The sequence below is a fragment of the Colossoma macropomum genome, unplaced genomic scaffold (assembly GCF_904425465.1).
Source record: "Colossoma macropomum unplaced genomic scaffold, Colossoma_macropomum, whole genome shotgun sequence".
NCBI classification, from domain to species: Eukaryota; Metazoa; Chordata; class Actinopteri; order Characiformes; family Serrasalmidae; genus Colossoma; species Colossoma macropomum.
Genome location: NW_023494790.1, coordinates 32295509 through 32308058, shown reverse-complemented (window position 1 = coordinate 32308058; position 12550 = coordinate 32295509). Strand labels below are relative to the sequence as shown.

At 39.3% G+C, this 12550-nt stretch overlaps 1 protein-coding gene across 1 annotated transcript in view; it reads left to right on the top strand.

The window, feature by feature from the left end:
• Nucleotides 1-12550, top strand: part of adam11 (ADAM metallopeptidase domain 11) — a 45289-nt gene that overhangs the window by 11489 nt on the left and 21250 nt on the right. Inside the window, exons 4-11 of the mRNA XM_036573103.1 lie at nucleotides 2044-2107; nucleotides 5802-5917; nucleotides 7694-7768; nucleotides 8407-8478; nucleotides 9936-10102; nucleotides 10713-10797; nucleotides 11095-11185; nucleotides 12340-12391. Coding sequence (XP_036428996.1) covers nucleotides 2044-2107; nucleotides 5802-5917; nucleotides 7694-7768; nucleotides 8407-8478; nucleotides 9936-10102; nucleotides 10713-10797; nucleotides 11095-11185; nucleotides 12340-12391 — 722 coding nt within the window. The remainder of the gene's footprint in view (nucleotides 1-2043; nucleotides 2108-5801; nucleotides 5918-7693; nucleotides 7769-8406; nucleotides 8479-9935; nucleotides 10103-10712; nucleotides 10798-11094; nucleotides 11186-12339; nucleotides 12392-12550) is intronic.

Below are 12550 nucleotides of genomic sequence, written 5' to 3'. Positions count from 1 at the left end.
GAAAAAACTAAGTAACTAACTAACTGTATTCCAAATACTGCCTTTACAAAATGTAACTTGGACTGAGTACAGATGATTCAGTTCTGTATTCTGAATCTGTATTCTCAACACTTGTTACATCCCAACCCTGCCAACAACTCAGTAGCATTGCTGGAAACTCACGTACACTGTAAAAAGTGGAACGGTGTGATGAAGTGAAAGTGTTTTTGAGGTTGGATTTAATGTAAAATATTGCTTGTAATTGTCTAACTTATTTATTTTGTTTTGCATTGTTTCATTAAAACTATTGACGAGTTGAATAGTTCAGTTGCTTATCATGAAATATTTTTTTAGGTTGAACTGACAGATGAAATAGTAGATGGAAGTACAACTATTTTGGGATGATAGATGGAAGAATTTGTGTGTGAATTGATGAACTGGTGGGTGAATGGATCAATTGATGCATGGATGGTGGATGGATGAATTGGTTTGGGGATTGGTATGTGAATTGATAAATGGTGGATTAATGGATGGATGGGTGGATGATTGGATAAATGAATTTGTGAATAGATGGGTGAACTGCTGTGTGAACTGATGATCTGGTGGATGAATAGATATATTAGTAGATAGAGAGGTGGACGAATTAGTTGATTGATGAACAGATGAAAGGATGATGGATGGTGTATTGAAGAATTGGTGGATGGATAGATAAATTAGTAGATGAATAGGTGGATGCATTGTTGCGTGGTTGGATGAATTGATCGATGGATTGGTGAATGAATGAAATGTCTGTGAACTGATGAACTAATGAATAAATTGGAAGATTTGTGGATTCATTAATTAATTGATGAATGGATGAGAAGGATGGGTGGATGGATGGATGGATTGTGAACTGATAGATGGATGGAAAAATTAGCATATGGATAAATGAATGAATTGGGGGATGGATGGATACACTGGTAAATGGATAGATGGATAAATCGGTAGCTGGATGGATGGATTAGTGTATGAATAAATGGAAAAGTGAATAAATCTGATAAATGATAAATGAACTGGTGGTTTGATAAATTAATTGGTGTTTGATTGTACTGATGGACTGGTGGGCGCATGAATCAATCGATTAAAATTGATTAATTGATCAAAATGTTTCTTGCCAAATTATGACACTGACACATTTATGTCATTTGGCAGACGCTCTTATCCAGACCAACTTACATTTTGATCATTTTATACAGGTAGGCGAAGGTAGTGTTGGGAGTCTTGCCCAAGGACTCTTATTGGTATAGTGCAGGGTGCTTACCTAGGTGGGGGATTAAACCCTGGTCTGCAGCAGAGAAGGCAGAGGTGTCTACACTACACTATACCAATCACACGGTAGTCAAATGTATAAGCATCAAAATGCGCTAGCATTTAGCTAGCATGTAGCAAGCTAACTTTGATAGCCTTCTAGGTAGTTGGCCAAGCTGGGGCTTGAACTGCACTCAGATCGTCTGACAAAAATGAAATATTTTTGCCAACTTGTCTCATTTCTTGTTACTTTGCTTAAGGATGGCTAACTCTTTGTTAATAGCAGCAAAAGACCTATAGCTGTCAGGTATGTTAGCATTAATAATGTGCTTATTTCAAGGTCAATTTGTCTAAAAATAATGAGTCTTATGTATAATTTGTAGCACTTTGTTGGGATGTGGCTCTGTTTGGGGCTAATGTAGCTAACAGTACTGGAAGCTAATAGCCACCAGATTAGCATCATGCAAACTGCAGTACGTATATGGCAATTTCATATTTGCACGCTGCCCAGATGTACGAAGAGCGTATTTTCCCAAAGCCTCACTGTTTGGTTTCACACCACAGAGAACAATCAGGGCGAGAGTGAGCTTTAAACCTCTTCAGTCATCCGAGGAGCCACTTATCGTTTGACTAGCGTGAGGCACAGTTTGTAACTTAAGCCACGATACAGTATTTATGAGGCCTTCATAAGCTGCTGCGTTTAAAGAGCTCTAAGTACAGCGTTGCTACTGTAGTGTGATCTGACTAACAAGCCTTCCATTGTCCTGGTGTGTGCAGGCCCAGAACGTTCATGTTGTCTACAGGATGCCTGATGTCCAGCTGACCAGGCCACACTGCCCAGGTAAAACACACACAGCACTTGGTGTTTTCAAATCTAAGATATATTAATAATGATAGTTTGGCCAAAAATCTACAGAGCCCTGCTGGTGGCATCCTGTATAAATAAAAATAATGCGTGGCCACGGCTTCTTAACGCGTGGGAACAAGATCCTAATGTGTGGCCACAACTTAGTAAGGCGTGGGAATGACATAATTAAGTCATGGCCACGACTTAGTAAGCCGTGGAAATGAAATCATGCCTTACTAAGTCGTGGCCACGCATTAGAGTTTCGTTCCCACGCCTTACTAACTTGTGCCCATGACTTAATTATCTTGTTCCCATGCCTTACTAAGTTGGGGGAAGGCAAACCCCTCCAGGGTAAGATCCCCCCCACCCCATCCATACTTTTTCTTTCCTGATGAAATGATTGGGCGAGATCCAATCTTGACACATCTAGTGAATGGCTATGGTCTGATTAATTTTGAACTCTTGTCTGGTTCACTGCATTATTGAGCTTTATTCCACTGTAAACGTCTTGGAATCTCAGACACAGCAGTGCTGCTGGAGTTTTTAAACACTCTGTCCACTCACTGTCCACTCTATTAGACACTCCTACCTTGTTAGTCCACAGCTGCACAGTTTGTGTTGGTCATCCTCTAGTCCTTCATCAGTGGTCACAGGACACTGTTGGCTGGATATTTTTGGTTGGACTATTCTCAGTCCAGCAGTGACACTGAGGTGTTTAAAAACCCCAGCAGCACTGCTGTGTCTGATCCAGAGGGCAAGATGTCCCTTTTAAGGAAAACAAAAATGTCTACCGTTCCAGTTTATTTCCTCTAACTGTGAGTAGGCTAAACTCTTGTACAAATATGCTTTACCTTTACAGTAAATTAATATTGTTCATAAAGGGGAAATCCACCAAATTTTCAAAATGTCTGCACAATTAAAGCGTTAAGAAGTGAACAAAGTAATTCGGAGTGGTTTGGTGTGAAATGCTCTGTTCAGAAGAAGCTTAGAGTCAGAATGGTTGCAGTGGTGGTGATAGGAACCAGACGTCCAGCTCTAATAGCTCCCTCACGGAAAGTTATTACATGAAATGTTTATGAATACAGAGCCTTATTTTACAGTAGTTTTGAGAAGGTTTTGGCCGTTTATGGACAGTTCCTGCTGTCGTGAGGCAAAGAAGTCCCTCCAAAAGAGAATTTTTTTGGATTTACTGCTATATTACCATCATCAGCATTACATATAAAAACACAGGAGACATGTGTAGGTTCACTGCTGGTTTTGGATAGTAAATACAATGGCTATATTTGTGTTGTAGTCATGGTGACCCCGGTTCCTATCAGCACCACTGTAAAGAAATGTGAGTCTGTAAGTTTCTCTACAATGAACCGTTACACATCAGACTGCTCTCAATCACTTTGTTTATATTTCAACAGCTGAATTATTCAGAAATTTTGAATAATCGTTGGAGTTCCCCTTTAAGGGGGGCATTTTCCCCCAGTTCCCCCTCCCATGAAAGCCATCATATGTATTCTCAATGTATTAAAAGCAGATTTTGCTCCTAGAAATGTTGAAGAGGTCGAGCTGTAATCTAACACACCTGGTCCAGCTAATCAGGCAGTGCGGTAGCGTGGGAAAATTACAGCCAGGTGTGTTAGATTAGGACTGTAAGTAGGGCAGTGCGTCTCAGCACACCTGCTCCTCCGTGGACAAGATTGAAGACGCTGCTCGGCTTTACTCGCTGTGTTTTTACTCAAAGGAAATATTTCCCTCCCCTTCATGCAGAAATACACCAAACCCATTGAGCAAAACAGTATAGTTCACTTCAACTACCGAACGCACCACTGAGGAATTAAAATTGTCGTGAAATATTAAACAAGAATAGCCTCTGTACTGTAATCTGAGTATTTGAAATGGTGGGCTGCACTTACCATGCAGTTTTGGGCTACACTGTACTGACCAACCACTTACCTGTTTCTTTAGGAGCTGTGTTTGTCAGTCACATCTCAAGTTCAGTGATTTTCATGCAGTAATCTTTTAAACCACATTAACATAATAATGATATAATAAAATGATTATTCCATTTTTAATAATGCAGTGACCATAAAATGAATATCCAGAAAAATAATATTAATAATTAGAAAAAGGAAATAAATAGAATTAATATCCAGAAGGCAACACATTTTAAAAATTCAGGTTCTAAGACGGAGAACTTGACAAGAAATTACTACAAATAGATTTGAGTGTTTTAGAAATCTGAGTGTAAATCTTAATTATTGTAAACAGCTTAACTTCTTATTGTTTACAAAAAAGTTCTGTATTTAATTCACACAGTAATGGTTTCTATTAAATATATAGTATAGTGTAGTAGTCTCTCTCTCTCTCTCTCTCTCTCTCTCTCTCTCTCTCTCTCTCTCTCTCTCTCTTTCTATGTCTCTTCCTCAAGTTTGTTTGCCTTATTGATGTTACACTTGTTCTCTCTTTCTCTGTCTCTTTCTGTCTCTTCTATCTTTCTATAACAAGAGAAAAACAAAAAAAAATCGCTTTGCCTCTTCCTTTCTTCCACTCTCTCTCTTCTCTCTCTTTTTCTCTGTCTCTCTCTGCTGCTTCCTTTCTTCCTCTCTGTCTTCCTCTCTCTCTTCTCTCTCTTTTTCTTTCTTTGTCTCTCTCTTTCTTTCTCTGTCTCTCTCTTTCTGTCTTTCTGTCTCTTTCTTCCTCTCTCTCTTCCTCTCTCTCTCTGCCTCTTCCTTTCTTCCTCTCTCTCTTCCTCTCTCTCTCTTCTCCCTCCTTTTTTCTGTCTCTTTCTCTCTGCCTCTTCCTTTCTTCCTCTCTCTTCCTCTCTCTCCTCTCTCTCTTCCTCTCTCTCTCTCTTCTCTCTCTTTCTGTCTCTTTCTTCATCTTTCTCTCTGCCTCTTCCTTTCTTCCTCTCTCTCTTTCTCTCCCTCTCTTCTCTCTCTTTTTCTGTCTCTCTCTCTCTGCCTCTTCCTTTCTTTTTCTCTCTTTGTCTCTCTCTTTCTTTCTCTGTCTCTCTCTTTCTGTCTTTCTGTCTCTTTCTTCCTCTCTCTCTTCCTCTCTCTCTCTGTCTCTTCCTTTCTTCCTCTCTCTCTTCCTCTCTCTCTCTTCTCTCTCCTTTTTTCTGTCTCTTTCTCTCTGCCTCTTCCTTTCTTCCTCTCTCTTCCTCTCTCTCTTCTCTCTCATCCTCTCTCTCTCTGCCTCTTCTTTTCTTCCTCTGTCTCTTCCTCTCTCTTTCTTCTCTTTTTTTCCCTCTTTCTCTGTCTCTTTATTTCTCTATCTTTCTTTCTGTCTTTCTGTCTCTTTCTTCCTTTCTCTCTTCCTCTCTCTCTCTGCCTCTTCCTTTCTTCCTCTCTCTTCCTCTCTCTCCTCCCTCTCTGTCTGTCTCTTTCCTGCTCTGTTTCTTTCTGTCTCTCTGTCTCTTTCTTCCTCTCTCTCTCTTTTTTCTCTTTCTCACCTTTTCTCTCTCTTTCTCCCTGTCTCTCTTTCTCTGTCTCTATCTCTCTCTCACTCTCTCTCTCATTCTCTCTGTCTCTCTCTCTCTCCTTTTTTTCCTCTCCCTGTCTGCAGTTTATTGATCGTTCATGGATCATAGTGCAATAATACATTCCTCTCTTGATCGGCTGAAAACTGATGACGAGATGCTTTTTGTTTGGGACAGTATACACCCTCTAACAGCTCCCCCCCCCCTCTGTCCCAGAATGCACTGTGTCCCATGACTCTGAAAGTGACTCTGCCGTTGAAGATGACACACTCGTTTCCATGGAGACAGACAAGCCCACTTTCACCTACGGGCTGAGACGGGCCAAAAGGCAGGTGAGCGTTTCTCACAGACTCTAAATAAAATAACTATTTAAATTAGCAGCTGGAAAATCAACGACTTAAAACAAATCATTTAATATATAAATCCACTGACACACAAGAATGACATGGAAATCTTATGCCTGCTTAGTTAAAAGAAGAGTTTAAACCTGTTAAACTAAAAATGTTTCACTCCGCAGTGTGTACAGTCCAGATACATACGAGAACTCAGCTGCCCATTTTAAATTCAGTTTTGCAAAAAAAAATAAATAAATAAAAAAGAAGCAGTACATTTACATATATACACCTGTTCAGCCTACAGCAGTTTAACTCCGCCCATTCACACTGAATTTATAAGGAGTGTTTCAGCTGGACTGCTCTTTGATTGAGCCTTAATACTGGCCAGCCAGTCAGAACAGAGATTATTTATATAGATCAGTCTAAAAGGCACAGTAAAGTGGTCATAAAAATGAATTAAGACTGTTTTTAAATATAAACAGAAGCAGATGTCATAACAAACATAGGATATGGGCCCCTTAACCGGTCAGCAGTAATAGCCATGTTAGTAGAGTTAGATAGATGAGAGTGCTGTCAAGTTCAGACTGACACTTATTTATAATGAAATAAAATGTAGTGTTCACATCTTGGTACCTAAATGTGGTCAGTCAGCCAAAACAGGTTTGTTTCTTTGGTTTTGCCCTGAAGTTTCATGGCTAATACAGCTAACAAGTAGTGGAAGATAACAGCCACCAATTTGCCACAAACTGTTCATTGTTTAGTTGTTCTGGGCTGTTTTCACGCAGAGTCGACCTGTATGAACAGAGAAAGGAGATGCTGTGTTTAATGCACTGAAACCTTCACTGAGTCCTTTTTTGTTAAACACTTGTGAGAAAAAGACAAAGAAGGTCAAAATAGATCAATCGAGCAGTTAAGCAAAGCAAAGCTGCCATTTTTTAAAGACTCAGACAGACATTGCTGCTACTGGTGTACATTTTCAAAATGAGCCTTTTGTTTTGGAAATAAAAATCTTTTTGGTCTGTTAAACTCAGAGGCTTTGGGTTATTCTTAAAGCTGTAAAATTCCTGTTGTTTTATTTAACAAAAACAAAGCGTTTACATGCACTCAATAATCTGATAACTGCAGAAAATCAGATTCACGTTTACATGCGCTTGAGTAATCAGATAGTGGAGAAACTCCAGGTCTACATGAGTCAGGCAGTAATCGGATTTCTGCTTTGTAACCAGCCAATAGACTCACAGAAAAAGACGTGACGTAAACGTAACGTAAAACTCGAGCTTCATTTTTTTTAAACATTTACCTGAAAATATGAACATGCATCATTTAGAAGATGAAGAATATTTGAATCTCTCATTTCGTGTTTGGCTTCAGCGCCGTTCCAAAAATGTTTTGCTGCGTCTCGCGACATCCACCGTCTGTTCTCGCGCAAACGCAGACTGAGAAATCCGAAAGAAATCAGAGTAAGAGTTTACGTGCATGATCAGATTATTGTGTTCTCGTAAACGCACTCATTGATATAAATGAATAATTTGTTCCCTTTTTTTTTCAAATTGCTTATCATGCATCCCTATAAATCATCATGCTTGTGCCTCAAACTGTGTTGATTGTTCAGTGATCTGTATTAGACTTGTTTGTAGTTTCTGACACTGTGCTGACACTGTTATAACACTATACAATGAACAAACGTACGGACAGAATTCAGGCTCTACTCGTGTGTCATTCCTCCTGTTTTTAGCTGTGTGATGTATTTTTATCCATTTTTTTGCTGGGCAGATCCGGAGGCCTCAGCGCACTGTCCAGACTGAGACCAAATACGTGGAGCTGCTGGTGGTGAACGACTACGACCTGGTAACAGAGCTGACTGTGTCTTGTGTCTGTGTGTGCATGTGTGCGTGTTTGTGTGTGTGCGCGTGTATTTTGTTTGTGTGTGTGTGCATGTTTGTGTGTGTGTATATGTGTATTAGAATGTGTGTGTGTGTGTGTGTGTGTGTTTTAGTATATATGTGTGTCTGTGTGCGTGGATGTGAATTAATATATGTGTGTGTGAATGTGTATTAGTGTGTGTGTCTGTGTGTGTGTGTGTGTATTAGTGTGTGTGTGTATCGATATGTGTGTGTGTGTGTCTCTGTGTGTGTATGTGTTTTAGTAAATGTGTGCGTGTGTTTTGTGTGTATGTGTATTAGTATGTGTGTGTGTGTGTGTATCGATATGTATGTGTGTGAATGTGTATTAGTGTATGTTTGTGTGTGTGTGTTGTGTGTGTGTGTCTGTGTGTGTGTGTATATGTGTATTAGTATATGTGTGTTTTGTGTGTGTGTGTGTGTCTGTGTGTGTATGTGTATATGTGTATTAGTATATGTGTGTTTTGTGTGTGTGTGTGTGTCTGTGTGTGTATGTGTATATGTGTATTAGTATATGTGTGTGTGTGTGTGTGTGTGTGTGTGTGTGTGTTGCAGTAACTGATACTCTCCGTCTCTTGTTTACAGTTTGTTCAGATGCGCAGATCCACCGCTCAGACACGCAACTTTGCTAAAGCTGTCGTCAACATGGCTGATGCAGTGCGTATGAACTTATATTACTAATATTTTTGCATTATTATGAAGATATTTAGATGTAAAGGCTTTTGCTGAAATGCTTGCAAGTTGGTTGCTGATGTATAAATGTAAATGTGATGTACAGCTACACTGGTTTCAGATGATTAGCAGGACCAGCCCTCTGCAAATGAAAATATAAAAATATTAAATGTGTCTAAAATGAACAGAGCTGTAGAATATCCTACAATGATTTAGAAATTTGTGTAACATTGAGAATAAAGTTATAACAAAGTTAATGTCCAGAATTTGTCACACTACAGAAGCTGAGGTCTGATCTCAAACTGCAGATAATGTGGAAAAAATGTTAGTAATAATTACAATATATTATTTATCATTTCATTCATCTCTCATTCACAGAATTCCTACAAATACTAACACTAATACAAAAACATCTACAAATACTTTTTGGTAATAATTTTTGTATAATATTAATATGGCAAGCGATTGTAAAATTTTGAAATTAAGTATGAATTTATTTCCAAAATTACAATTTTAAAAAAGATTTTTTAGAATGTTTCCCCAAATTTAGTGGAATTCAGCATGTGAAAATGTTAAAGCCCAGTCTTTATATCATCCCTATTACTATACGTGGCTCGGTAAAAGTTCTTTAGTGGAATGTATGTCCTCTTTAATGCGTTTGAGTCAAACACGTGTGTTGGTGGGTCTGAATAGGCAATATTTCTGGCTGGAGGAATTCTGTTTGTGTTATTTCATTTCGTTCTGATGTGTTTAATATTATTCTGAAATTAGGAAAATAGTAAAAATATATCTTTTAAATAGCCGACGACATGCCCAAATAAGGCAGCTGGTTTTCTCCATGACATTTTTGAATGTCACTTCTATTGCATTCTGGGCACTGAAATGCCACCATAAGACTGAAAACCTTACCAAAATCCCCCAGCAAGCTTTGTCAAATGAGGTAGTTTAGTTGTGTTGGCAGTTTTAGGCTCCAGCTTGAGGAGCTGGTGTTGTTATAGAGTAGTACACGATTAGATTACACTCATTTGATGAGCAGAAGTGTTGGCTTGTAGCGTGGATGGAGCAATATTAACAGCTCCTTAATGACATCATCATTCAGAGGACCCGGTAACATTAAAGGGAAAGGATATGTAAGACAAAACCTATCGAGTTCAGAGCGTTTTAGTTTACTACTATTCAAAAACACCACTCATTTTCCTATTAGAGGGAAAACACTTTGACTTAGAGTCCCTAGAGTTCCACTTAGAACGGAGTTAGAGTTATTAGAGTTCCTAATATGGGCATGACGCCAACTCCAGTGATACAAAACCTAGAAGAAAACCTCTTCTACTTGTAGGTGTGTCCAGTCGTTGGACAGCTGCTGTGTGAAATTTAGAGAAACATAGGAAACAATTCAGATTCTAAACCACGATTTTGATTCACCTTGACTTTGTACATTTTAGATTTACAAAGAACAACTCAACACTCGGATTGTGCTCATCGCCATGGAAACGTGGTCATCCCAGAACATGGTGTCAGTTGGAGATGACCCTCTGATGACCTTGCGTGACTTCATGAAGTACAGGAGAGAGAACATCAAGGAGAAGAGTGACGCCGCACACCTCTTATCGTGAGTCTGCACTCAAACACCACCTACACAAAGAACAGAGAACAACCTGGTACTGTTTTGTCTTTTAAGTTTACTGCACTGCTTAGATCTATCAGAGTCATCTGCACTGTATTCTGTTTATTACTGGTTTATTACTATATTGTTACATATCATTACTGTTATTATCTCTATAAGACCAGGAGTGTTAACGCCTGTACCAGTACCAGTGGATAAATTGAAATTTCGAAGTTGGTGGAGCTCTTCCTAAGTTTCCTTAAGTAAGCTTACATACCAGCTGTAGATAATTATGCTACAGAAAATGTGTTGGATTGTTCCAGCTCAGTTTAACCCCTGTTTAGGTTTTGAATCAATGTTTTCACATTTCTGCCCAAAGCAATATTCACAATGAAATAATAATAAACTGAATTGACCAGTATCTAAATACTTATTATATATCATATCGGACTGTAGTGATTTTATATTTTTGTTCATTTAACCTTTTTCAAACAGCCCAGTATATGATCCAGCACCTGGTTTGTCTAGTCAGTGCTCCATTAAAAGGAATTTAACATATCAGTGGAGTGGCTGGGGCTTCAAACAAAAAATCATTAACATACGTATCTTCCTGTAGGGGGCGTACGTTCCACAGTGCCCGTAGTGGCACAGCCTACATTGAGGGCATTTGCTCTCCAACACGAGGAGGCGGAGTCAATGAGGTAGGACCCCTTCCATACTGCTAACTCACTGCCCCGTCCCAAAAAAGCTAGTTCACCAAACTGCCAATTCACTACTTTGTTCTTAGCTAATTCATAAAATCGCTAATACACTGACTAATCACAAGCTAACACACCAACTCACTGCCTCGTCCCTATACAGCTAAAGCCTCAACCTGCTAACTCACTGCCTCGTCCCTATACAGCTAAAGCCTCAACCTGCTAACTCACTGCCTCGTCCCTCTGAATGCAGTAGTAGTTTATGTGTGAATGTTCTGTGTTTTTGTGCTGTGTGTTTAGTATGGAAACGTTGGACCCATGGCCATCACTCTTTGCCAGAGTTTAGGGCAGAATCTGGGCATGATGTGGAATAAAGAACGCGCCACTGCAGGTAAAACAGCAGCACAACACAACCAGCTAACACCTCTGTGTAGAGGAAATATTAGAGGAGGAGGACAGGTTCTTGTTTTGAGTCTTGGTTCTTTTCGGTGGTTCTTCTTCACGCTTATAGGGAGTCTCTGTCTGTCTCACTCGTTTAACTAGCTTATGTCTGAAAAGGTTTTAGGAGACTGTAAGGTTTGTCACGTGAGGTGACATCAGCATAAACCAGGAGTGGCTTGAAACCAATATTTTCATTATGTATTACCTAATTTTAATACTGATTATGTGCTAGTTATTCTTCTGGCAAATGATTATAGCTGGTTAGTTTAGCTGTTATTACCACACTATTTGTAACTCAGCTAATAATAGTGCTAGCTAATTAGTTGCTATTTCCACCGAGACGTGTAGGTACACTGGTGGATTTGGATAGAGTCACGACCCCACAGGAAAGTCTAGGGGATAATGGGGTCAATAAGATATGGTTTAAAATGTGACATTTGGAGCATGAACCAGGAAGGTAGGGGTGAAGTACAATCACGCTAGGATCACAGTGAGACCTCCAAAAACATGACTATTTACACTGTTAGCAATATTTGCAAAACAGCAAATATGCTTGTTGCTAAACAGGACGAGATTCCGGACCTGGATGGCGCTGAAGGACAGAAATAATCAAAATAAACAGAGAAAAACACTACCCTAGCTCTTTAATTTAAGTTCTCACTTACCAGCAAAACAAAATAACTAGCTACACTGATCTTGCCAGACACCCCTTATACAGCCCAGACACGTAACAGATATTAAATTAAATGCCTAGATTTGTATTATAGACATGGCGACCCCTGGTTCCTATCACCACCACTGTAAAGAAATCTGAGTCAAAAACAAATCTCAGAGTTCTCGTCTCAATGATTTAATAATGCACACATTTTGAAAACACCCAGTGAAATTCATCTTTAACAGCTGGTTTTCTTCCGAGTTTGTGCCCACTGGCTCTGAAACTTCCCACAAATTGTGTCCAAGGACTAAAGGACTATTGATGTGTCCAGGAATAAGTAATGACACAAATGCAAGGTGACTTTCTGTAGACTCTCTGTGTAAAGAAATGAAGGGATGGAATCAGAAGCAGGACGTTTACTCATGTTTCCCTCCCCCTGTGTGTAACAGGAGATTGTAGATGTCCAGACCCATGGCTTGGCTGTATTATGGAGGACACTGGGTAAGTCAGGCACAAGCTTATAGACCCAAGGCATGTTTATGAGTCATTTCCATCCATTATTTTTTTCTTTTTCTTTCTCTCTCACACACAAATCTTCACACACACTGTTCTAGCACATACACCTATCAGCCATAACATTACAACCACCTCCTTGTTTCT